Source organism: Perna viridis, chromosome 2 (assembly GCF_037379345.1).
Source record: "Perna viridis isolate PV_CMFRI_1.1 ecotype Kerala chromosome 2, ASM3737934v1, whole genome shotgun sequence".
NCBI classification, from domain to species: domain Eukaryota; kingdom Metazoa; phylum Mollusca; class Bivalvia; order Mytilida; family Mytilidae; genus Perna; species Perna viridis.
This window is the reverse complement of record NC_142446.1, coordinates 19,774,824-19,802,805: the sequence shown is the minus strand read 5'-3', so window position 1 is coordinate 19,802,805 and position 27,982 is coordinate 19,774,824. Positions and strand designations below refer to the sequence as shown.

Here is a 27,982-nt window from a genome sequence, read left to right as displayed (position 1 = left end):
AGACTCAACCACATTCTCTGTCAGACAGTGTGGCTACTTTTATCTGAAAACCACTTAACACATTAATCTAGATAAAATTTTGAGCATGACACTTTTGAAAAAGTAAGGTGATTGTCTATATGGTTTTGGCCTTAGTTGAACTGTCAATAGTGTATGTAGTGTTGCGCACAATGTCTTTATACGTTAGACTCTCAAATTAGTACGGCAAGTATTATTCCCTCAGACTGCAATACAATTTTATAATGTGACATTGGAGAACTCAAAAGACGAGAATCAAAATGTACCACTGTGTTATAAATGCTACGGCATTTGTAATAAAATGCTTGGGGAGCGCAGATAGATATGCCCGCAGCACTGGAACCTTGAATAGATGGGGCATATATGGACACACAATTTAAACTTTCTACAGCACTGAATTTTGATTGTGGTTAAATGTTTGACACAGGGTAATATTTAACCCAGATTTGAAGCGGTCAGATAACTTAAATACTTGCGATAAGACTTTTAAAAGAAATCATGAACAGACAAACAGACAGACAAACATACTGCATGCTTTCTACATATCCCATAATTTTGTTTCTGTGTCAGTAGGGTATGATACGGAAATCAAAAGTCTAGATCAAAAGAAATAAAACAATTCACAATGTTATGGCATTCAGTGGGGGTACAATCGTGTATTATTTTGTTTAAGTCAAACAACATGAAATTACAATATATTTGGATGAATTAAGTCCTGTAACTCTAAAATGTAATATCCAATATATATATATATATATATATAAAATGAAAAGGAGCTTACACTAATCGAAATAAATTATTCAACAAACTGGCAAGCATTTTCAGGTTATTTCGCAAATATGGGAAATATCCCCTTTTAATAAATAAAGTCCCATAACTCAAAAATGAAAAATCAGAAATTTGTGAAAATTGAAAGGGAGCTGTCATCATTTAAAAGGAACTGTTACCTTCAAATTTATGGAAATAAGTGCAGGCAGCAACCACTATTGAGTTATTGTCTGAAAACTGCAAAATTCCTCTTTCTCACGAATGAAGTCCAATAACTCTAAATGGTAAAATCACATTATTTCAAATTTCATCAATATTAAGAATTAATTTACTAAAGTTTCATTGAAATTGCTACACAGATTTTTGAGATATTCCAGAAATATAAATTTGCCCAATTTTTTACGGATAAATCACATAACTCAAAAACAGAAAACTGGAAACTTAAAAAAATCGAAAGGGAGCTCACATCAATAAAAAAAATCTCCAAAGTTTGACAAAAATTGGTGGGACCATTTTTGAGTAATGGTGCGATGTGTGATCGAGACGGACACAGGTATACACTACTAATAATTTACCACTGTAAGGCTTAATGACTTATTTTTTTTTGGTACTAAAACTGAGTGTACTGTTGTATTGACTGTTGGTACAACACTGTTTACTACAGTATAGTTACAGTACTGTCGTTAACAAATTTCAGTACAGTTACAGTACTGAAATTCACAGTACAGTTACAGTTATGAATTTTTCAGTACAGTTTACAGTACTCTTACATTACTGATATTTGACAGTACCGTTTCAGTACTGGTACTAACTGTACTATTATAGTACTGAAATTTGTAGTACTGTTACAGTACTGAAATTTGACAGTACCGTTTCAGTACTGGTACTTACTGTACTGTTACAGTACTGAGATTTGACAGTACTGTTACAGCACTTAAAATTTCACTATTGTCTTTAAAAATACTGTTATCGTACTGAAATTTAACATTGCTGCAACAAAACTGTAATTTACAGCACTGTTGTAGCACAGAAATTTTCATTACACCCTTTATTCTATAGAATACTCACCGTTGTGATTTTATAGTAGATTGATTGTAAAACAGACTGTCAACAATAATTCTGAACTTTACAGATGCTGTTATTATGTTGGTTACAGACCACCAATTCAGCAAATGAGCATTTGGAACGTAGGCAAAAATAGTCCTACGCAGAAATTACCCCTGTTCCTCATAGTGCTGTGAAAAAAGTTCTCATCTTATTTAAAAAATTTAAACAGTTTCTGAAAGGAAAAACATTTCTTGTACATTTTATAGGTGCATTTTGCTTCTTATGATGTGAAGCCTAATCTCCATAATGATTTTTAAATATACCCCTATCTTGTGAAAACACTGGGATTTCCCATGTTATTTATAGACCCTTCACTTCCGGTGACCAGTACTGCACTGCAAGTCTGCTAACCCCACATGCCATTCTGAGGATTGTGAGCTGACATATGTAGAATCATGCTGATATATAGTCCTCTGCAGGTTAAAGTTAAGGTAAAGTCCAGAGAAGCCATTGAATATTGTGAAATTAGCATAGAAGCCTATGGGAAGTGGAATTAGTGGTTTTTAGCCTGTTGTAAAGTTTACTTGTATTTAACACTGTCTAAAAAATATGATATTTTAAAATGAACTTTTAATAATATTTAGAAATTCTATTTTTCTACTCCAAATGTAATAAAAAGCCGTATTTTTATTTTATTAAAAATTTAGTTTGTAACATTATGAAATCAATTTCGAATATTCAAAAAGTTTAAATATCTATTCGGGTTGATGATATAAAAAGGTGATTTTTAAATAGCAAAACATATTATGTGAGAAGTTGGACATAAAACTTGCAGCCTGTATTCATCTAAGGCTTAGAAACTTCCAAAAATAACATTCAGATAAAATTGTGAAAAAGTAGATTTCACAGCTTCAATAATTGATATAATCCGTGAAAATTTCACTCGGTTTCATTCAGTGGTGTGGGAAGGATGGAAGGTCAGAGATAGGTATCCTATAATCATTAAAGGCAAGGCCATGTTCTGCTATTTCCAACTTTCCGGTTTTTACTTGACATTGCTAATTGTTATACGGACTTGACCTTTTAACTTTTCTCTTTAACGATTGCTTAAGAGTTTATCAGTTCGGTAATTTTGTTGCTACCCTTCACGGAACCACCCCTCCCCCCAAAAAAGGTCAGATCAAAATCTGAAATACGAAGAGCGCATCTTAAACTGTGAAGATTCCAATAAATTCCATTCAAAGGTGTGAGATAAGTGATGGATATCCAAAAATCATCAAAGGCAAATTCATGTTTTGCCATGGAAACGCCAAAAGCCTACGCCAGATCCTCCCCAAAAATCACATAAATAATCTGAAAGTTACATTCAATTCCATTCAGTGGTGTAGGAGATGTAGCGGATAGAAGGGCACCCCTTTGTGTAACGGAAGTACGGACGGAAGGATGGGTAGGCGCACAACCCTTTTACTATATACCCCCCTTACTTTGCATAAGGGATACAAAAATACTAGAAAAAACATACCCTAATCTAAATAAGAAATGTAATGTATACAGTGTTCTGGACAACCAATGGAATGCAGACCCCTTTCTTGACTTTTTGACTGGATAATTGTCTTATCGGTAAATATCCCATATCATTGTTTTAGAAAACAGATATTCTACATAAATAGAACAAAGATAACTTTTCTTTTAAAGATCGCCAATGCGGCAAGTTGTAACCATGTTCCTCTAGATAGCGACTGTGCCGAATTTGTTATCGTTTTTGTTAAAAAGTAACAATGACACGATAACCTATCTTTATCTGTCAGGCGCGTAGCTGCCGTTAGGCAAAAAAGCTTTTGCCTGCACTTAATTTTGCCAATTTTTTTTTTTTTTTGAGATAAAATACATCCAGGAGAGGCATAAATGATGCTCTAAAACGCTATCTCCGCGGAGCTTCGGGGGGGGCTTCGCCCCCTGGACCTGCCGTAATTTTGCCTACACTTCAATTTGGCCTCAGCTACGCGCTTGTCTGTGGTACACTTATGTACGAAATAACCACCGTCCCGGGTAGAGCACTATACTATAGGTTGAAGTTGTACAAAATTTCCAATTGTCGACATATGTGCAACTAGATATTTTTTATGTTTCCTGTAGAGTTATCCACGCTATCGTTCAAGGCATCAATCGACCGACAGTGTGCACAATGTTCCTTCATACAATATACAAAATGTATTTCCTTTATTCTTTTAACTAATAGAATATACACACTGGGTAATTGAAATATTCTATAAACTCTGATACACCATTTTTTTTTTAACATTTCCTACATTTTTATCTCTGGCGTTTATTGTGTTACGGTTAAACGATTATCTTGACCGTTACATTGTACTTTACAATAGTTTGACCGTAACAATTGCATGTTTTGTGGTGTTATTCAATATTTGATGGAAATCATAGAATCTTATCCGAGGGGATTTTGCCGGGCAATCGCAGCGAACTTTGTCGTAGCCAATGCCCATCGCTTGGAACTTCGTCAGAGCTATCGCAGGGCACGTGATCGGGTCATTGCAGCGGAGGCTTTCCGGGCTATGACGGAAAACAGGGGACAGCGACATTACAATAAAACAATACGAACAAATTTTTGAAATAAGTAATTGGGTTTGTTTCAAATATACTTTTTAACAAAAAGTAAGCTATATGTCTTACCTTTAGGTATATTTTCAGTCAAATGTATGCATGTACATTAGCTATTTATAAAAATAGGACTTACAAATATTTTAAATACAATCGAAGTGTTTTAGAATATTTAAATTTCTTAGTCACACGAGACGAATTCTTGGAATAAAACGGAACTTGAATATGATTGGCTATGTAATAGGAACACTTCCTCCTGTTAGTACCCGATAATACTTAAAGAACATTTTCATGCGCAAAATTATCCTTTATGTCATAAAGGAATGAGCAGATAAATGATATATGATATCTCTGTTGCGTAATACCTTTATGTTGTAAACAAATTCATAGAAGTAATTCAAAATTAAAATACTAACTAGTACTTGTATTTATGCATGCCCACTTTTTGTGAAGAACATGAATAATATTGCCAATAAAGTCTAACTTAAACCGTTTTTTTTTCTACATACCTAGACAGGCGGGGATTCACAGGGGACGGGCTAGGTAAATTGCCCCCCAACTTTGGAAAAAAACATGCATGAAAACTTGATATTTCACAAATTCAATTACCCCCCCCCAAAAAAAAAAAAAAAATAAATAAATAAAAAAAAAAATAAATAAATAAATAAAATAAATAAAAATAAATAAAAAATAAAATAAAACAAAATAAAATAAAAAATGAAGTTCTTCCCTCGCCTACCAGTATCTAATATTTAAAACCCCAACATGAATTCCTTGACCCGCCCCTGCTATATGACCTTTTCACAATAGATCTTTGTTTCTTCAATAAAGACAACAATTTCTGGCATAACATAATTATAGTAAAAAATAGTAAAAAATTCAGTACTCAATATCTGCATCGATCATGGAATCAAGTTGTGCTACAGTACTATTGTGACAAATTGAATTGCATCAAATATTAGACCATAAACACTTAGCAAGGTTAACAAGAACAACATGTTTTGCAGCTGCATTTTACAAACCATTATCCGTTTCTTGCTGAATTTCAATGACGGCTGTTTATCTTTAGATAGTCCACGCAAAATGATACCCGTAGACCGATTTCTTTAGATAGTCCATGAAAAGGAGAAGCCGTAAACTGATTTCTGGAAAATGTTGACGAAAAACTTGTATTAAGTAAACCGATTAAAGACATACTCGTAATATCTATATTCAAGATTTTGATAGTAGAATAGTAGACTACTATACAAATCTTTGCTAAATTTCAGTAATTACATGTAATTAAGCTGGGTGAAAATTAAAGGTGCTACATTGGTAGTGATCAATTTAAAGGAAAAATATCAAAAACACATTCTCAAGGATTTCTCTTGCTAACATTTGTTTACATGTATTTTCTGTATCCGATTTAGGCACATGTTTCCTTTTTTCAAATTAGTATACATAAAACACCAATGTGCCAAAAGTTAGGACTTGAGTCGACCTTACACAAGGACAGGACGGGGTTTCCAAATTGTTACATATGGTTATACGTCTATTTATAGGTAAAAAAAAATAAAAATCCACCTGCCCCTGTGACCTTCCGAAGTATTGTGACGATGCTACATTAAGGGTATCTAATTTTTTTATTTAGTTGAGCAAGTTAGATGTTATGACAATGGAGTGCAAAGTAGGAAACGTATAGAAATAAGAATGTTGAACTTAAAAAATGACACAAAACAAGAAAATTGAATCGTTTGTGCTGCATACCCAATTTCAACATTTCAATCATTTCCATGGAGGGTTGGTGAGATTTTTTTATACGAAAAGGGTAACATTCTTTTTAGCTCACCTGGCCATAGACCATGTGAGCTATTGCCATCACTTGGCGTCCGTCGTCGTCGTCTGTCGTCGTTAACAATTTCTTCTAACATCTTCTCCTCTGAAGGTACTGTATAGATTTGGATGAAACTTAAGATGATTGTTCCTTAGAGTATCCTGGACAAAAGGACCATTTGGATTTTTGATCTGTTAAAAAACACGGCCGTCATTACTAAAAATAGAACATAGGGGTCAGATAGCAGAATTTTGCATATATCCCCAAAGCCGTTAGGTTAAACCAAATCCTTACATGGATAAAAGTATTCAGCACGATGAAATCTATCTGTGGTCAAATTTTGGTGAAAATCTGTTGGCCTGTGTTGGAGTTATTGTCCATTTTGGACGTTTTTTGCTGTTTTTGATGTTATTACTTTCAAAAATCTTCTCCAAGAAACAACTATACAGAATTCAATGAAATTGGTAGGGTTTCCAAATCATCAAAAATGGAATGATCAACATGATGCAGCTTGATATAACCCCATTTGCCAAACCCTGAATTGTTGGTACATGTATGTTTATTTAAATTTGTCCTACTCCACTTCAAAAGGTTCAAAATTGAAGCATTTTAAATCCCACACTGGAATATTGTAGACAACACAATTTCAAAAAGATCCATCCACTTTCACTCAAATTGACATGCTGAAACTAGAAAAAAAATGGGGAAGGGAAACGTTTTTCTAAAACCTTCGAAACCAATCCCAACTTTCTTTTGTGTGATATTAAATTTTGTGGTCTAATTTCATATCGATTCTTATACACTACACTTCAATTTTTGCCTCGATGGAGAAAAATGTGTTTTGTCTCTTTTTTCCTGAGAAGTTAGGGTCATAACCCCTAAATCCCAATTTTTTTTCAATGTATGGAACCTTGTTGTACATTTTCGTAAATGTTCAAAAATAATACCAGTACTCTTTCACACAATTGTCCAGAACCCATATTTTAACCCAATTTGGCCCCTAATCATGAAAGTATTAGGGTTATTATCTATAACATCAACCATTGACTAACTCCTTATAGTACAATTTAAAAGCGATGTGTACATTTTTACTAAACAGAAAAAAAAACAAATTCTGCCCTCCTTAGACACCACATTTCTGAACTGTTCTGTTACAGTCAAAACCCCTAAAATCAATCAGAGCCTAAATTATGTGTATGTAACTTTGTGGTACAATTTCACAGAGATCTATCCATACACTTCTATTTAAGAAAGTGTCCAGAAACCAGAAAAAAATATTTGCCTCTGTCCTTCTTTTACCTAACAATTAGGGTTATAAACCCAAGAACCATCCATAACTTTTCCCAAAAATCTAACCCAATTGAATGGTCAAGAAATAAGGTAATGGTCATCATTCAAAAAATTAGTTCAATACTTCCCTTTGTCCTACAGACTTTTGTGATACAAATTTCATACAGTTTCATACACTTAAGTTGCTGGATTGTCAGCAAACTAAAATAAAATTGTTTTTAACCCTAATTTGGCTACTAATTCCTAAGCATCTAAGACAATAATCAATCCTTTTGTGATGTGAAGCCTTGCAGTATACTGTTAAGGTATCAATTTTCGTGGTTGCTTATTTTTTGTAGATATTGTTAAATGTACATATTTGCGAGTATTTATTTTCGTAGTTTTAAAAGTGTTAAGGGTTTATATGGTGTTAAAATTAGCATCAAGGGTATTACTTTTCACATATGCATGTCCACTGCGAAAATAGTGAAAAATTAGTACACTGCCAAAAAAGTAATATGTTTACAGTAATTTCAAAAGATCTGTATAATTCTACTCAATTATCCAGAAACCATAATAATGTTTGTCTTAAACCCTTACATGGCCTATAATTTGAATCAGCTAAGGCCATATCTCAAGTATCAATTTCAACATCACCTTTGTGAATTAAATGATTTATGATTTTTTTTTTTAATTTATTCCACTTTGTCCATGGGTGGACATAGGGCGACTACAGTTTCTCTCCATTCGCTTCGGTTTTGGGCGATGGTGTTACAATTCTTCCACGTTAGTCCTACTCTCTTCAGTTCAGAGTTCAAACCCCTCCTCCAGGTGTTCTTTGGTCTTCTTTGCCCTTGGGGATTCCAATCTAAAGCTTGCTTTGTAGTGTTTTTATTGTTCTTCCTTAAAGTATGACCAATCCATTTCCATTTTCGGGTTCGAATGGTGTTTTCTATTGGTTGTTGTTTTGTTCTTTGCCAGAGTTTCTTGTTTGTTATTTTTTCTGGCCATCTGATATTCAGTATATTTCTTAGGCACTTGTTAACAAAAGACTTGTATAGATTTCATGGTGTTTTCTGTTTCTCTCCAGGTCTCGCAACCATATAACAGGACAGACTTAACATTGCTGTTGAAAATTCTGATCTTAGTAGCCGTTCTCAGTGTTCTACTTTTCCATACTGGCTTTAGAATGGAAAAAGCCTGTAATGCTTTCATCTTTCTGGCTTGTACATCTTCATCAGTGCCTCCAGTTGTAGTCATGACACTTCCAAGGTACGTAAATTTATCTACATTCTCTATCTGTTGGTTATTTACCAATATTGGATCCATCTGGTTTTGTTGGATTCTCATGGCTTTGGTTTTGGCTGTGTTGATATACAATCCTGTTCTTTTAGCTGTGAATTAAATGGAGCCTTAAAAATAATTTCATATATCCAAAGTTTTGTCCCAAAACAAAAATGGTGTTTGTTTAAGGAACAGATTCCCCAAAACAGTTAAGGTCATAACCCTATAGTCAAATCCCAGTCTTTGTCTGTAGTAATGGTTGCTGGTGGTACAATTTTATAGAGATCCATACACTGTTTCACCAATAATTTTGAAAAAGCAGAAAAATGTTTTAACCCTGTAAGGCCACAGCATATTTTACCTCAAATTATGGGTGGATACAGGAATTGAAAAATGGGAGGACCCATTGACTGACCAAATAAGGGTGCCCAATGTCACGCTTCAGTGGTTTTCTTTCAATTCAACCATTATTTTCCAAAAACAGAAGTGTGTGAGCAAACTTTTTTAGCATAAACCTTGTACAATTTTAAATAGATCTATTCACATTTACTCAAGGAAACAAGCAAAATGTTGGGGTTTTATTTTGTTCTGTTTTGGGCCCTCACTTTCTCAAATCTTAAGGCCATAAAAAAAAAAAATCCAAGCATGACTTTTGTGGGATTGAACCCTTGTGGCAAAACTTCATAGAAATCAATTCACTGATTCACTGCAAAACCCTCTTCTTCTAATATATAAAGTCTCATAACTCTAAATTGTAAAATCAGAAATTTATGAGAATGGAATAAGAGCTTACATCAATATGACTACACAATTCACCAAAATTGTACCGATACTGCTTCAAAAGTTTCTGAGTTTAAAAAAAAAACATAAATGACCCATTTTTTTTATATACAATTAAAGAGTCCAAAAATGCCAAAAAAAAGAGAAAAATATGAAAAACTAGAGCATCAAGAGAGCCTGAATCGCCCACCATGTTAACCATTAGCTTATTTGAAAACTTGAGAAATGAAACAAGCTAAGTTAAAATCAACTAAATTGTCAAATGCTGGAAATGCTTTTAACAACATTTTTATGACCTGAACCAGAATTTTGCTAAAGGCAACAGTTTTTGAATTATTTAAAAAAATTTCTTCCAATCCCTATGTTCCATTTTATGTACAGGCAGACATATCTATTCATGGATCAAAAATCCCAACAGTAATTTTAAGTAGGATACCCCAAGGAACAAATATGAAAACTTTTATTGAATTCTGTTGAATGGTTTTTGAGAAGATTTTCATAGTTGCACATGTGGAAAATGCCAAAAAAAAGCTGTTTCAGGGGCCACAGCTCCTACATCATTGTTTTGAAAATTTGAACACAGGTCCATCTCATGATGGTGATTATATTACACTGCAAGAATTTTTCAAGAGGCAATGGTTTTTGAGTTATTAGCAAAAAAAAACTGCCATCAGACCCCTATGTTCTATTTTTAATAATGGAAGCCATGTTTTCTAACAGATCAAAAATCCCAATGGTCATTTTCTTCACAATACTCTAAGGAAAAATCATGCCAAGTTTACATCCTGTTGGTCAAGTACTTTCAGAGAAGAAGATTTTCGAAAACTTGTCCATGACAATAAAAAACTCATATCAACAAAAAGAAACAATTCACTAACGATTCACAAAAATTGGAGGCAGCATTTTTGAGTTATTGTGCAAAGTGTGAATGACCAACTGACATACAGCCACTTGTATACCATACTAGAAAATAAGGGTAACAACAAAATTACTGAACACTTATCCGATTCATAATCAAGTCAAGTCCAAAATAAATTTGGCAAAATAGATATTACACTACCGGAGCAGCTGGTACTTCAATGGTCCTGACTTAGTACAAACACTTCAAATGAAATGGTGTGTTAAATCTAGGTTTTACAGTGCGCTAAACCTCCCTCTTCCATTGCGTCATGACTACACCAGTGGTGATTAAAAAGCATTTTCATGCTATTGTTATAATCAGTAAATCAGCGGTCACATCAGCACAAAAAACAATCATTACTCACTGTTTTAGATAAAACTGAGTATTTTTCAACCAAGGATTGATATCTAAAAAAAAATTCAGTAAGAGACCTTTTAAGACACATTTCCTTGAACCCCTGATTCAGGAGTCTGTTACACAGATATTTATGGCATTCAAAGAAATCAGAGTAGTTAGTACTGGGTACTTGCTCTAGCGTAGCAGATCAATTATGAAATATAAACACCATATGCAGGAGATGAAGGAATATTGCTGCAAAGATAAGGTAAATTTATTATATTAAAATAAAAGTTGTCTCTTTTATCATAAATCTTAGTGCTGAGATGACCACTGTTGTCAAATTCGAGATGTAGGCCCATAAAAGATGCAGAACATTCTGTTTCTGTAGTCTCCTTTATCTCAAGCTCTGGTGGATATATACTGACGATAACCATTTACCAAAACAAGGGTTGTTGATGGACAATATATCGTCAATATATCTTTTAAATTTTTATTCTTTACGAGGTTCTGACAGGTCTATAAAAATGAAACCATATATTATTTGAAACATATATTTTTTAATCATCAGTAGCTACTGTCTCATTATCATAGTTGCCAATGTATTCAGTGGTCCCTGAGCTTAGAACATCAACTAACATGTGTTTAGGTATTTCTGATCCCCTCACTTGTATGGTATAACAAGCAGTCTCCACCTTTTGCAAACTCTGTTTCAGGGTATGTATTTTTCTTCCTATTTCTCGTCCACAATTTCCAAATGATACAAAACCTGCAAGCATTAACTGTAAAAAGTCTCGAACATGTAGGGGTGTATCTAAATCCCCTTTCCCCACACTGCTTACTGCTAGTCTCATTAGCTCCCCAGTTAAATCAGCTATCCCTAACATATACTCTGTTGGAGGCACATGTACTTGTATTTTACTATTGCTACAGTCTTGTAAGTTTTTTTGTGATTCTGGAATGTCACAATCAGGTTTCTGTGTGGTTAGTTGTGAAAGCCCATTATCTATCCCCTCAACAGTCAAGTCAGAACTATTGAATGTCAGATCAGCTTGTACTTCTTCCAATGAAACTAGTCTTTTGTTCTTTAGGTAATGATAAAATGAAACTGCTTCTATGTACTCCTGTAATCCTGAAATAATAAAATTATTTCTTTATAACATTAAAACAGCAAAACAGCATGGAACAACCTGATACAACCTCAAAGACTGAACCCTTAAAAGATAAAACAAATACAGACATTGCACTCAAACTGAAAAATTGACACAGTTTAGGCTTCTGACACATTAAAATGTAGTCATACAACTTGAAATGCTGCACAGTGCATAGCTTGAGACAACTGTACAGTCAAACTTGGCTTGGAACTGTTTTGGCAAATATATATTATTTGAAACAAGTTTATTACAGATATCATCATGAGTTTTGATCACATGTTTAACATACATTTGTAGTTTATGTTTTTGACAAGAATGTAAGTAGTGAGAGGTCAAAATACTTTAAAGTTAGCAATTTAGATATAAGAAATAAAGATACATATACACACATACCTCTAGTTTAATTAAGTAGCAAATAAGTGAGCTTTACAGTAATGTGAGAGTGTATGGAAACAGCATTCTTTAGATGGCCCCCATTCAAACTTATCAGCCTTACTGGTACAGTATTCAGCAGAAACAAAATTTCTGCAGCATGACAATTAGTGTTTACTTTTATCATTGACAATTTAAGTCCTGTTCACTTCATTCTTTTTTTTTTTCATTATACAATTAATGGAACAGCCATGTTTTAAAAAGTTCTGGAAAAAATAGATTTATTTACACATCTTTCTTCACTGTTCCACTGAATGTACAAGAACTTAAACACAGCCTGGAAAAAATAAAACTTAAACTGTATCATTCAAATCAAAGGTCATTTAGGATAGGAATGGCAATCATATTTGGAATTTATGTTAAGCTGCCAGCTTGTATCATTGTTATGTTAACCTCACTGGTTACAGGTAAAATATTCACACCATTCTTGGCGAACTATTATATTTCCCCAAAATTTTATACAAACTATGAATCAGTCTTGCTACTCAAACAGGGCTAAATCCTTTATAATGAATGCCATGTTTCCCAAATCTGAACTAGACATTGCCCCGAACAGGACTAAACCCCCCACCGAGTGTTGAACCCTGAACATTTTGGGACCAATATGGACATACAATTCATATTGAACACATTTTTTTTATGGTAGCTAGCCTACACTTACGACAAATAATTTGCTGCCCTTTCTAAAACTCCAAGCAGCAATCAGTATGTACTATTTTTTATGACAACACAATAACAGAATATGACTAATTACTGACAAAATGCTTATCTCCATATGGTAATCTAACACTCCATTGAGTTTCATAAAAATCCTGCAAGTCCTCAAGGATGAGTTGCAGACAATGCATCTGACCAAGTTTTGCTGAAAAATACCTTAGTACCAACAAATGTCTTTTTTACAATATTTGCCCAAACATAAACATGCACATTTCCATATGGTAATTTAACACCCCATTTAGTTTCATAACAATCCTCCCAGTAATTGAGGAGGAGTTGTGCACAACACACCAGACCAAGTTTTTTAAAAAAAATGCTGAAGTTCAAACTGTCATCATTTCTACATTTTTTGTCCAACAGTATGCACTATGCACATATCCATGTGGTCATATAACATCCCTCATAGTTTCACAAAAAACATAAAGTCAAAATATAAACAAAGTTGTCAAACAGGAAGTTGATGTTGCTTGTGTCTGAATTTAAATCCCCACAATAAGGCATACTTATATAATGCTTCTATCAAAATATCAAGTGGCTGCAGATAACTATTGATAAGCATTTTCATCAACTGTGTATGAATAGTAGTATTACATATGTCTTATAGCAAATTTTAATTTATTACACTACATTCATTCAGGTCATCACAACACCATCTAAATTTTGAGCTGTATCCAACTTGAATGTCCATACATACATACTTTTGTAACAAAGTATAGTGTAATAAAAAAAGTGTTCTTATAGCCTTTTTGGGGTCCATTTTCCTGAATTGTTACAGTTTTAACTCAAAAATTCAATAAAAATCATCCTTATGGTACAATTTCACTCATGCCAAAGTTTGGAAACTAGACAGACAGTTTTATTTGAGTAATATAGTTTTAAAATCCTATGAAATGTGAGGTTTTTTTTGCCATTTATTTGGCACTTGATACTTTATAATTCCAACCTTCCATTTATGGTATGAAACCTAAAATTCTTGGCAAAGTAGTTGTGATTTTTCCTGCCACCAAAAGTAAGGAAGTACAATGTCCTGCAGATTGTTTAACTTACATTTTATGAGGTAATAATTCCTTCTTTTGGTTTAGCAGAAATTGTCCAAGTGCCCTGATTAAAAAGTAGGCATATACCTGTCTACATAAGGTCTAATCTCAAACAACCGATGAAAAATTCAAATCCAAAAATGCAATCACAAAGTCTACACTCAAATTGATTAGAAATGGAATCCACAAAGACATTCACAAAGTCTGCACTCAAACAACCTATGAGAAGTCAAATCCACAAACACATTCATAAGTAAACAAGATTCTAATCTGATTTGGGAAGTATCTATTATTCAAATATGTGCACGACCAAAAATGGAAATCTAAATTATCCAGTAAGTATTTTTGTGATTGGTTTTACTGCAGATTCAAAAGTTTGGCAAATATCAGAAGTATTCTATTTGTGAATAAGATGTCACTTCATGTGATCAATTTCAATACTATGACAATCTTTTAAGTCAAATATAATAGGATTTAAATTTATAAATTTTATTTTTTTCTACCTCATTTTAAACTCTCCAATATTATGACCTTTGATAATTGTTCTTGTCTTAAAGATATCAACATGAAGTTGCACAAGCTGTCTTGTTAAGCATACCCCCACTCATACATGAATTTAATATCATAGAACAAACAAACTTACACTTTATGCCCCATCTATATGAAGCGACACACCAAATTCAAAATCAAGATAATGGCGACGAAATTTGGATGGACAAAGCAGTTCCAATATACCACCCACTCATTGAGTGGGGGTATAATTGAGCAAATCTATTTTTATTGAATTGCCATATATAGGTATTTTATTAACCAACTATCCAAAATATGTTACAATATGTCAAAAACTGACCAACTGATATGAATTCAAACTGGGCATCTATACGGGGCCAATACGAAAAAAGAGGGCCAATACGGCATCAGAATTTTTGGTCATTTGAAACTGCCATTTTGAATTAGATATTCTCACTTCATTATCCTGATGGATTACTTATGCATATGTACCTTAATATGTATATAATTTAACAAACAAATAAGAAACTTAGAATAAGGTAAGAAAACTTTACTTTGATTTGGCAAGTCATTCAAATACAATCACAAGCTCTAAGGAGCTTCAGAACAAAATGAAAACATTCATTATGTAACATTAACAAGACAAACAAGAATCAAGGGATGTGCACATAGAAAACCAAAAAAAAAAAAGGAATCCAACATAATTATGATATGCAAATCAATAATTTATTCCACCTTTTCAAGAAAAACACTTTGTATGGCACTATTACAATGCCATTTTGACTACACTTGTTCAGCATAGTTAAATAATGTCAACAAAACTTTACAAAACAAGCTACAAATTATGCAAAATAAAATTATAAGATTTATAAAAGGCTTGGATTATAGACATAGAGGCGATTATAATGTATTTGATAGTGTTGGATTTTTAAATGTCAGCAATAGAGTTCGACAAATGAGACTGAACCACGCTCATATAATATTTTATAATAAATGTCCTCGCTATATGAGAACTAATTTTGTAAAAACAAGAGATGTACCTCTTATAACACTAGGCACAATTAAATCTAAGGTAATTTTTTTTCTTTTTGATAAAATGAAGCAAACTTTTCTTGATATCTGGTAATCCCAGATTATTTATTGCTACTGCCTAAGTCTTGAGCCGGTTGTTGTTCATTATTATTTTTTAACATTTAAATTATTTTTTTCAGCTGGGGACCCCGTTGGAAATAAGCCTAAGGGCTTTCACAGGATATCATCGGTTAAATATCAACTATGGATCAAAATTTGATTTTGAACATAATCTGTGTCATTGTACTTTAAAGCATCATGCATTCACTAGTGATGTATTGTTTTTTATTGTATTGTATATGTACATGTATTGTATGTTGATATTTAATCGAAATAAATCTATCTATCTAGCCTATTGTAATGTCTAAGACAAAAGAACTTAATATATCTTCAATTGCACATTTGTATATCTAAAATGTGCTTTCAGAATTGTGTTATTTCAGGAACTTTGATCACAAGGACTAAAAGCAACAGAAACACACAAAAATCTTCCATTTTATACAAAAGGGTACTTAAGACTGATTAATGCAAATTAACCTACATGTTCTTGCTCAAACATGAAAACAACCGTTTTACAAATCATCTAGTTGAGTTGGTTAATAAAATTGTCAATAAATATGTAATTTCATATTGCCCCTGTTATAGGTTTCAGTCGATCATATTGGCCTCGACAGCCATATTGGCCCGCGGGGATGCCTCTGGGCCAATATGACCGCCTTGACCAATATGACAGACCTCAAACCTATAACAGGGCCAATATGAAATTATATATTTATTAACATATAATACAGTACCTGGTGAGTATGCTCGTAGAAACCTATATGGGTCCTCACAGTCTAGTTCTTTTGCAATGCACAATAATTTTGACTTCTCAATTTCCTTCAACTTCTGCAATGCTTCCTCTAATATCTTCTCATCTGGAGAATTTCTAAAAAATTAAAATGTTCAAAATGCATAAGCTACTTACTCATATAGACTGTATTTAGAACTTTGAAATATTTAACACATAAAATGTTGGTGGGTTGCAGCATGAAACATCTACTGAAGTATGGCAAGTATGGGCACCTCTCAAACTTGAATTTTTCATATCAATGGAAAGTGAAAACTCATGAAAGAAATACTACCGTAGTATAAGACAAATGTAATGACCTTATCTCACACCATCAACTTTTTATACCATGCGAGACTTCATACAATCAGACTTCTGGAACTAGGTTATGGTGCTACAAGATAAGTCATCACTATGAAAGTTTTATGGGCGCATCATGAACTTGTGTATCTTTATGATGTATTCATCTGCACCATGAGAACTGATTTGTTCACAAGTTTTCCTCTTTTATGTGTTAAATGCAGTCAAAGATCTTTAAAAAAATTTAATTGCACTTAACCTATTTTGGTCCACAATGAAAAATTCTAAACACAGTTAAATTCAGCCTATCTAAGAATGAGAAGAATTCTAAACACAGTTAAATTCAGCCTATCTAAGAATGACAAGAATTTGTGTTGAAATCAAACATAGTTTAAATGTTGTATCCTTTGAACACTTTGACAAACAAGAAATCTGTGAGTGATGGCTCACTAGTGATATCCCTACTTTCAATCACGATATAAAAAAATAAACAAAGTCCTCAGTAAACAGGAAATTGTTGTCGAATTTTTCTGAAAATGATTCCCTAGATATGACATACCTAAAGGAAGAAGGTCTTAAAATTTAAAGCAGCTGTGATGAGTAGTTGCTGAGAAAGCAGTGATGGAAAAAAATGGTATGGATGGAAACAGGGAAGCAAGGACAAGAGTAAAACAGTATACCCACATTTCCTTCGGAGCAGGGGTATAATAATAATTACAAACATTCATAGTATTTCTATGTACTTGAGTTTTTCATCAATGCACACCTCCAAAGGGGAAAGTCCAAGCATATTCTCACACATTTAATTTCAAAATTCATCAAACAAAAATAATTTTGCGACTTGTTTAATTCATGTAAATCAACAGCTTTTTGTTTGATTGTAAAACTTCAAGGTAAATAAGAATGACTTGGAGGACAAAAGTATTGCACAGTGTAGTTAAGGCGATCGGATTGGTTGATTTTGAGCTTATTGAATTCATGGCAAAGAATGAATGTCCACCTTTCCTACTGACAGGTTTTGTACTTGAATTGAAGTTTTGGTTAATTTCTATTCCTATTGATTAGTAGGTGAAAGTCAAGGTTTGTTCATAAGTACTCTTTCGCCAGCCAGTAAAGTATATATTTCTGATAGTTCTAAGTAGTGTTTTAGACTCTGTTTTAGACTTATTTTCACAAAATGTAAATTTCTACAATTTTATATGCTTTGATATTAAAAACTGAAGGCTGGGACTGGAATAGACAATATTTTCTTTGTTACAATTCATAAGAACCTGTCCAGATACCCCAGGGCACATATTTGGAATTAACTGAAGAAATGTCAGGAAAAGGTGAATGAAAGTGGACTTAGAGCTTTGTATTAAATTAGTATTTACTAATAGTAAAATTTAACTTATTGATAGAAGAAATCAAATAGCTAAGATGTCTTTAACTGATACGGCTAATTTACATTGTTGTATCAAGTAACAATCCAGAGTTTCAAAAAATCCATTCACAAGATTCATGGGATGGACAAAGTGATTCCTATATACCATAGAATTTCTTTATGAAGGTATAGAAAAAATTTTTATATTTGAAACATAAAAAAAATAAATAGTCCTTACATTAAGGACCCACTGATATGGAATAATGAATTAGCAACTGCATAAGGTGATTACTTTTTATCGGCAAAGATTATGTGGAAAAATAGCTGGTTGCAGCACGCAGTGAACAATAATTAAATAAAATAAGCTTAATTATTTCAACTACAAAGAAGTAGATGTAATACTGAAGATGCCAATGAGGAAAAATCCTCCATCAAGACAATACCAGAAACACAAAGAAAAAAAAAACACACTGAAATCCTTGATTGTCTATTGAAATACCTATCAAAATGATTGCATCTTGCCCTTTTAAATTCTAATAAAAGTTTGTTTTTGTCTGCAAAAACATATGTCTCCCCCTGTCCAGAAAGTTGTTCTGGGCAGAAATGAAAGCTATGCAGGTAAAGAAATGGTTTCCCTATTTTAGATTATTTTCAGTATGAACTTCTATTGGTAAGTTATATCATTATATAGTTCGTTTATATATAATATTGCAAAGTTCTAATAACAATTATTATATACATGTAATACCTGAATAATTTTTTTTTAAAGACGTTGCTGAAGATCTACAGTAATTTGAACTTACAAGGTAATTATGAGGATTTTTTTTGACAAATTTCTAAGTTCAAAGGGGTATAACTCCTACAAAAATTAGTGGATCAAAATTTGCTGGAAACATGCACAACTGCACATGATTTTATTGCTACATACCATGTTTAATAAAATGTGGTTCAATTGTTTCAGAGGAGTGGTGTTGAAAAGGTAATTTATGAGGATTTTTGGCAAATTTCTAAGTTCAAAGGGGCATTATTCCTACAAAAATTTGGGGATCAAAATATCCTGGTACTATGCACATTTACATATGATGATCTTGTTACATAACACATTTCATAAAATGTGGTTCTGTATTTTCAGAGGAGTTGCGCTGACAAGGTAATTTATGAGGATTTTTGGCAAATTTCTATGTTCAAAGGGGCATAACTCCTACAAAGAGTAGGGGATCCAAATTTCATGGTAATAAGTACAACTACATTTGATGATCTTGCTATATACTACATATCAAGTTTCATAAAATTTGGTTCACTAGTTTGAGTGGGGTTGCACTGACGAACTTTGTGACAGACACATGGACAAGCGGACACACAATTTTGGGATGGTATCACATAATGTTTTTGTCCCTTCATGTGGCAGGGTATCAAAACTGTTCTTGGTGTTGAATACCATTACTTCAATAAATTTTCTTCAAAATAGGTTAAAGCACTAAGGGACAGGTTTTTTTAATCCTTCTTGAGACATGAGTTTTTTTTACACTTAATCTATACAATGTTTTTTACATAAGATTTCTATGTTTTGAAAAAAAAATAGAGATTTTCATGTGACTGAAGCTAAAAACTCATATTGCATTTGTAATAATTGTCCATAATATAAAATATTATATTCAATATTTTTTGAGTTACAGAATGAACAAAGGAAGTACTCCGTATGCAAGAGGGATGGACAAAATTGAGTGGTTACTAGACATGCTTTCACCATTAGAGAATTAGATTGAAGTAACCAATAATTTCATATTGGTTAACTTTAAAAAAATGCAAAACAATTATATACTTGAGTACGTTTGATGATTTACCCAACAAGTCTTTGGAGCAAGAAAATTGTCCTTTTACTTTCTATAGTGACATCCCTGCTTAACTTGACGAGTCTCTCATGTTTATCATGTCGGGTGTCTAATTCTAACTGAAACTGTCTATAGGCTGCAATAATAGGTGAATTCTCATCCACTGGTATGACTGGATCTGCTTTTCTTTTTTTTTTCGCTGTAAATAAAATAGATACAGTTTATATAATAAGAGATACATGTAAAGCAATACCTTCCCTAAAAAGAAAATCATTTAAAAACTGAATCTATCTTAGAATAATTCAGTTCAATATAAAAACAATATACCATATATAATTCATCTCATCCTCTCATGAGTCAGTAGTTTTAGGGTCAAGTTGGTACAACACTTACAATGAACTCTACATAAATATAAATTTGATACTAATACGTTTTGCAATAGTTTTTTGCACTCTCTTATTGAAGCAATGAATAAAAAGCACTTTATGCATGTTATGTATATAAACACTGCAAAGATTACATATTAATTAAATATTGTTCAATATTTTCCTGTTTAAGATTACAAAAAGTAGGTTCTGTCCATAACATAAAGTGGCCAAATATGGCAAAGTTCAACATTCCAAATGTAGGAAAACATATGTCTTATGTCTCGATAATAGAAGGGGTATATTTGGCTGACAGTTAGGCTACAGCAAGCTCAAATGCATGTAATATATTTTTATAAATATGAAAGACTTAGATGTCAAATGTTAAAGTCATATATTTTGTGAAATGTTTCTCTCTGATACACCAATTTAGAGAGAGTTAATTAATGATAGCCGTGATTGAAAATGTTGGTGTATTATACACATCTACACTTCATACGAAACACTATACCACATCAAATATCAAAAGAATCTGTAAAGTGATTATGGAGAACTTTGCATTCACAATGACCATAAAATCTTACGGATGGATGGAGGGACTACTACCATCACCATGTCGCTTACGAATGGATGGAGGGACTAATACCATTACCATGTCCCTTGGCCTCAAACAAATAGATTTCAGGAGTAGTTCACCTCAGAATGGGCAATTAGATGATGACATCTAACAAAAGTCAGAAATACTTCAGTGATATGTCTGAGACACCAGGAACTATCACCTATTCACAACAATTACAGGTACACGTAAGAGTTACCACAGAAGGTACAGAAAATTTATTTCATAATTTAGATGTATTAAATGCCACTGGTCCACAGACTGAACACAAGATAGAATACTAAAACAATCTGCAACAGAATTTGTGAAACCTAACAACTATATTAAACATCTCCATCACAAAAAGTTTGGAGATATGCAAGTGTAAATCCAATTTCAAAAAATGCTTCCCAGGGCTCAGCTTGATACCACCACAGAGGTTAACCTCTGAACAGTTGGGACACACCATTTAAGCTTAATAATACAGATCTGCATTTTGATTGCAATTAAATATTTGAAAAAAAGATAAGAAGTCATACCTCCAAAAATAAATCCAATCATTCTTTTTGTAAAATGGTAACTTGCAGCACAATTTCAAAGAAACACATTCATTTTCAGCCAAGTTATAATCCAGACAAAATGGTTATTTTTCTGACTCCTTTTTGTCCCTAAATTCCAATGCAGTTGGGGTCAACCCCAAAAATTCAATAATAATCTTCCTTCCACAGTTTGAAACCTTGTTGTAAATTAGTCGTAAGTTATGACATAACAATACATTGATTTATCATGACATCAGAACTTAGGACTTATCGGTAGGATTTTTTTTTTTTTGTTGTTGAAAGGACTGGTGAATCTCTCAGATGTGTTCATGATGCAAGCAACATGAACTACAACCCATGAATTTTAAGTTACACACTTAAACATCTGGACTTTCACAAAATACAAACTGACTGTAAATACTGTTTCTGTGCCATCAGAAGCTGTGAAGCACAACTGCTTACACTAAGCTACAAACTATTTAGTAGCCTACACTCTGTAAACTGACCATATTATTTTAGATTTCTCCTTTGACTAGGTACCACACACAATTACTTGGAATTTAGCAAATTCAGATTAAGAGGGAACAACTGGAATGGCCAGGGTACCATATTTTTTCAGCAATAGCATGCAAAAAGTTCCCTTGGATGGTATTATGCCAACTGCCAGTAGTAAGTTTAGTCCTACTTTGAAGGTTCTGTAATGGGTCCATTGCTTTTTATAATCTTTATTAACAATCTCCAAGCAGCAGTCATACCAAAAACAAGATTATTTGCTGATTACTTTTATCTCTACAAACAAATATGTGGTAAAGAAGATGTATAATTTTATAACAATTTTACAAACAGTTTAGCAGCTTTGAAAGATAAGTTGGGAATACAAGTCCACATAGAAAAAGGAAGTTCACTAAGTATCACAAGATTTCAAACACCATATCAAAACTATTCCATTCTTAAAGGGCATACGCTAGAATCAGTGACAACCGCAAAATGGCTTTGCATAACAATGACAACAGATGAATTGGGATATAAACACACCTGTAAACAGCATTAACTATTCACCTCAATATCAATTATCATAGAAATAGCAGTGAATTTTCAATTGTTTCTTTTGTAATTAATTTCGATATATCACATGTGAAATAAATTCTGTAAATTCAATCTCTCAGTTTCTCTCGCCAAAATGCAACAACGCTTTTCTCTTGTAAATCATTGTGAACTTAATTTGAAGCCACTGAAGATTCAGAAATTCAATCCGCTGATCAAAAAATCTTAGTATTATTTTTTTTTAAATAATAAATTACTGAGAAAATCTATATAATAAGAAAGATAATCAATTGGTTACTAAAATATAATCACTCATCATAACCATGCCAAGAACACAGAACAAAAGTTTTCTCCAAAATATAAACATACAAAGAGCAATATTGACAATGATTTACAATACAAGATTCAGTTAGAGTTACATTAGATTTGTTTTGTCATAAAATAACCAGAAAACCACAACTGATAAATTTGAAGGCTACTGAAAAGGTTTTCTTGGTTGCTAGGAATTATTTCATGCATAAAAATACCTAAGGACAATTTCAAAAGTTGGCAGTTATGCACTTATTAAATCTTGACATTCTTTATCACTCATAATCATACTCTTTCCAATTAATTATCCTATTGAGGTTTTTCAAGAGGAAACTTACAAATTCAAAATACTGAGACAAAAAGTGTTGTTTTAAATCCACAGTAATGTCTGGCCTGAAATACTGCTCAAGTGTCTGGTCATTATACACTAAACAACTAAAACAAGAGGCTCCCAGGAGACTGAATCACTCATCTGGTTAAATTTTGCCTTTCAAAGGCAAAAAATTGAACAAGAAGTTGTCCAACAATTTTGACCCAAGAAGTCTTTGCTGGACTTATCATAAGGATCATTTCAACAATTGAAAGTTTCTTTTAATCTATCATAGTTTATAAGATATTGACTGTAAACAGTGAAAAAAATGTCATTTTTCCCCTTTCAAGGAGTCATCTGCCAAGTTTTATACCTGAAGACTTTTGTAGTCTGAATAATAAGGATCATTTCAGCTATTTAAAGAATTTGGCTAAAAGGTTCTGTAGATATATGCGAAAAACTACTGTCTGACCCCTATGTTCTATTTTTAGTAACAGCAGCCATGTTTTTCGACAGATCATAAATCCCAATATCAGTTCTATGCAGGATACACCAAGGAACATTCATACCATGTTTGATTCTATTTGATCAAATAATGTCAGAGGAGAAGATTTTTGAAAGAAATAACATTAAAAATAGCAAAAAACAGTCAAAAAAGGGCAATAACTTCAACATTGCTCAATGGATTATAACGAATATTTGACCACAGATAGATGTCATCATGCTAAACACTTTTACACCATCAGAATTTAGCTAAACCTAACGGTTATGAAGATATATGTGAAAAACTACTGTCTGACTGTTATGTTTATTTTTAGTAACAGTGGCCGTGTTTTTCGACATACACAACAAAGAACATGAAGTCACTAAAATCATACATACAAAGTAACAAAAGCAAATGAGCAACTCAGACTCCACTAAAAACTGGGAGCATGGACTAGGTGCACTGGTAGGGTAAGCATCCTCTGCTTTTCTAGAAACACCTGCCAAGTCTATTTTTTGTAACAGGGGCCATGTTTTTTTGATGGATCATAAATCCCCACATAAGTTCTATGCAGGATACACCAAGGAACATTCATATCAAGTTTGGTTTCAATTGGTCAAGTAGTGTCAGAGGAGAAGATTTTTTAAAGAAATAACATTAAAAATAGCAAAAATTGTTGAAAAAGGGCAATCACTCCAAAATGGCTCAACAGATTAAAACCAAAATTTGACCACAGAAAGACCTCATTGTGCTGAACACTTGAACCTGCGTCAGAATTTAGCTCAAACGGTTTTGGAAATATATGCAAAAAACTAATGTCTGACCCCTATGTTCTATTTTTAGTAACAGCAGGCATGTTTTTTGACGAATCAAAAATCCCCACACAATTTCTATGCAGGATACCCCAAGAAACATTTATACTAAATTTGATCCTAACTGGTCAAGTAGTTTCAGAAACGAAGAGCTCACACTTTGGCCACTTGAGCTAAAAAAATTAGAGCAAGTTCATTGCAGAGCCGCCATATATATATGTCAACTGATACCACAATACCAGCAGTGTTTAAATATACAAAACTATCTGCAATAGCTAATATTAGAACAAAGAAGAAATGATAGCAGAATCACTTTGTTATACAAAATAACATACAACTGAATCACAATGGACCCAAAACTTTACCTCACTTCCCAACCATCTCAAAATACACGCTACACAAACCTATTGCAATACTAGCTTACTTCTGCCAGGACCAACTACTATGTAATACAGTTTTTTTTTCATAAATTATTATGTAACTCAGTTCCACTTATATGTACATGTAATCGTTAGATCACTGGATCAGTTCAACATAATTAGAAATTGACCACCAGCCTGACTGCCATGTAACATTCAATAGTATTCTGTGTGAAATACTTTCTGATGCAAAAAAATCATATCAAATTTAATGCGGTTATTAAATTGTTTCCTAACTCAACCTTATGATGATTAAACATACCAGTGTCTTAAGGGGCTTTCTTTAAGAATAGTATAAAAAAGTGGGACTTGGTTTTTTGTGGTGAAAAAAGAGTTTACAGTGTTATAGGTGGATTTGGATAGTTTTTGATATGACAAGTTATCCAGGATGCTTTTCGATATTAATTTTCATCCTAAAAAGGGGGACAAATCCAATTGCAACAACTGGAGAGGAATAACTCTTTTGTCCATTCCAAGTAAAATCCTATGCAGTATAATCTTACAAAGAATGAAAGAAGAGATTGATAGCAAGCTGAGAGATGAACAAGCTGGATTTAGACAAGAACGATCATGTGTCGACCAGATTGCAACACTCAGAATAATTATTGAGCAAACGATTGAATAGCAGTCATCCCTATATCTAAACTTTATTGACTTCCAGAAAGCATTTGACAGCATAGATCATCAGGTCTTGTGGAACATTCTAGGACACTATGGGATTCCTCCTAAGATTATTTCCATGATTAAGTTACTGTATGAAGAATTCTCTTGTCAGGTCATACATGCTGGTACTTTGACGGATCCTTTCCCTGTAACAACTGGCGTAAGGCAAGGATGCATTCTCTCTCTCCTTCTCTTTCTCATAGTCATCGACTGGATAGCAACAACAGCTTACAACGACCCTCATGGTATACAATGGACACTAACATCTCGTCTAGAAGACCTCAAATTTGTAGACGACATATGCACACTATCGCATCGTCTTCAAGATTCCCAACACCAGGTCAACCATCTCGAAGAAACAGCTAAAAGAACAGGATTGTATATCAACACAGCCAAAACCAAAGCCATGATAATCCAACAAAACCAGATGGATCCAATATTGGTAAATAACCAACAGATAGAGAATGTAGATAAATTTACGTACCTTGGAAGTGTCATGAGTACAACTGGAGGCACTGACGAAGATGTACAAGCCAGAAAGATGAAAGCATTACAGGCTTTTTCCATTCTAAAACCAGTATGGAAAAGTAGAACACTGAGAACGACTACTAAGATCAAAATTTTCAACAGCAATGTTAAGTCTGTCCTGTTATATGGTTGCGAGACCTGGAGAGAAACAGAAAACACCATGAAATCTATACAAGTCTTTGTTAACAAGTGCCTAAGAAATATACTGAATATCAGATGGCCAGAAAAAATAACAAACAAGAAACTCTGGCAAAGAACAAAACAACAACCAATAGAAAACACCATTCGAACCCGAAAATGGAAATGGATTGGTCATACTTTAAGGAAGAACAATAAAAACACTACAAAGCAAGCTTTAGATTGGAATCCCCAAGGGCAAAGAAAAAGAGGAAGACCAAAGAACACCTGGAGGAGGGGTTTGAACTCTGAACTGAAAAGAGTAGAACTAACGTGGAAGAATTGTAACACCATCGCCCAAAACCGAAGCGAATGGAGAGAAACTGTAGTCGCCCTATGTCCACCCATGGACGAAATGGAATAAATCATTGATATATGAATTATATTCAGGATATTATTAAATAATATGAAATAATATCCTGTGCACAATTGTGAATACCTCTAGCTTTTCCACAATAAATTATATTTTAAAAATTTCATTGTTCAAGTAGTGGACACAATTTAATACATGTAGGTGTGGAAAGTTTTTCCATAATACATGTAGGTGTGGAAAGTTTTTTCCATAGTGAAATAAATCCTCCAGAAAATACTTAATGTGAAATAATTTCCACAGGATAAGATTTCATCCGGATAGTGTTATGACTTACAAAGCCATGTGTTTTTATGTGGATGTTTAGACATTTTTCACTATCATCATGGTCTAGTGGATTGTTATGGTGTATCCATCTGCATCATGAGAACCGATTTGTTCACCATGTCCGTTTTTCTTTCTCTTTCTTCTGCCCTGGATGTGACATTTTATGAGCAAATCAGCAGGTGTTTCTACAAGATACTTACCCTATTGGTGGACCTGGTCCATGCCCCCAGATTTACTGGACATTTATTTTGTTTCTTTGTATGTGTTAGTTTGGTTATTTTGTGTTGTGCTGAGTCTGTCATCTAAATTTCAGACAATAAGGACCTACCCTTAATCTGCAAAGAATTTTATATCAAATACATTGGCTTGGAAGCAAAATTTATGCAAGCCTTACCAGCATTGGCTAGTCACTCAGGGCTTGTCCCAATTTTTGAAAACTGGTTGTGTGTGTTTGTTTTCCCTGTCTAGACTTTATTCCTATATGCATTTTTTTGGGGGTATCTACTGGAATCTTATTTGCCTTGTTTACTCTTTTGGGGACACCATTTAATTCTAAGGCGGGCCTCGCAAAATTTCTGAGGACAGAATATTTATTTGGGAAATTATGTGGGTCAGAAAATTTATTTTCAACCACATCGGGGCAAAATTATTTACTACCATTTCACTGTATGAAGTATTAGGGACAGTTGTTCAGAATATTTATTTATTTATTTTCTAGGAGGAATATCTGCCAGGCCCCCACTTCAGGGTCAGGATCAAATGGTCATCCCTTACTGACTTTACATTTACCATACTCAAACTAAAATGGGGTTTCTACCATGAGAACTGAAAATTCCTATCTGCAAACTTTTAATCACCTGGCATTGTTTCTTCGGTCAACTATGTATACCACTTCTAATATAATTCCTATCTATGTTTCTAATCATTTTAGATATCAGCACTTCACAGTAGCCTTTTACTGGTATCCTTTTCTTTCCCTGTAAACGAAGAGCGGTAGTGGTTGAATTCTACATAATTTTTCAT

The 27,982-nt window shown here is 33.2% G+C and overlaps 2 protein-coding genes across 3 annotated transcripts in view; both read right to left on the bottom strand.

Moving 5' to 3' along the window:
• The window catches only part of LOC148623970 (uncharacterized), a 38,024-nt gene extending 33,482 nt beyond the window's left edge, over window positions 1-4,542 (bottom strand). Inside the window, exon 1 of one of the 2 annotated variants that reach the window (XM_088566347.1) lies at window positions 4,522-4,542. The gene's annotated coding sequence lies outside the window, so the exon portion shown is untranslated. Of the gene's footprint in view, window positions 1-1,854; window positions 2,015-4,521 lie in introns of those variants that run through there. The other variant, XM_088566344.1, reaches the window with a different exon arrangement.
• A 6,830-nt stretch (window positions 4,543-11,372) lies between these two features.
• Window positions 11,373-27,962, bottom strand: LOC148623969 (translin-associated protein X-like). Its single transcript, XM_088566348.1, has 4 exons — window positions 27,817-27,962; window positions 20,090-20,276; window positions 16,548-16,681; window positions 11,373-11,964 (listed from the first exon to the last, which is right to left on the bottom strand). Exons 1-4 carry the CDS (start codon window positions 27,821-27,823, stop codon window positions 11,393-11,395), a joined length of 900 nt encoding a protein of 299 aa, XP_088422474.1. The 5' UTR covers window positions 27,824-27,962; the 3' UTR covers window positions 11,373-11,392.
• Window positions 27,963-27,982: the final 20 nt, after the last annotated feature.

What these genes read in the sequence shown, in the direction of transcription:
- LOC148623969 (XM_088566348.1), bottom strand. An exon ending in TTGCTCCAAAGACTTGTTGG is followed by an intron (nt 16,682 to 20,089) that starts GTAAATCATCAA and finishes TTAATTTTTTAG; the next exon opens with AAATTCTCCAGATGAGAAGA. An exon ending in TCTACGAGCATACTCACCAG is followed by an intron (nt 11,965 to 16,547) that starts GTACTGTATTAT and finishes TTATTATTTCAG; the next exon opens with GATTACAGGAGTACATAGAA.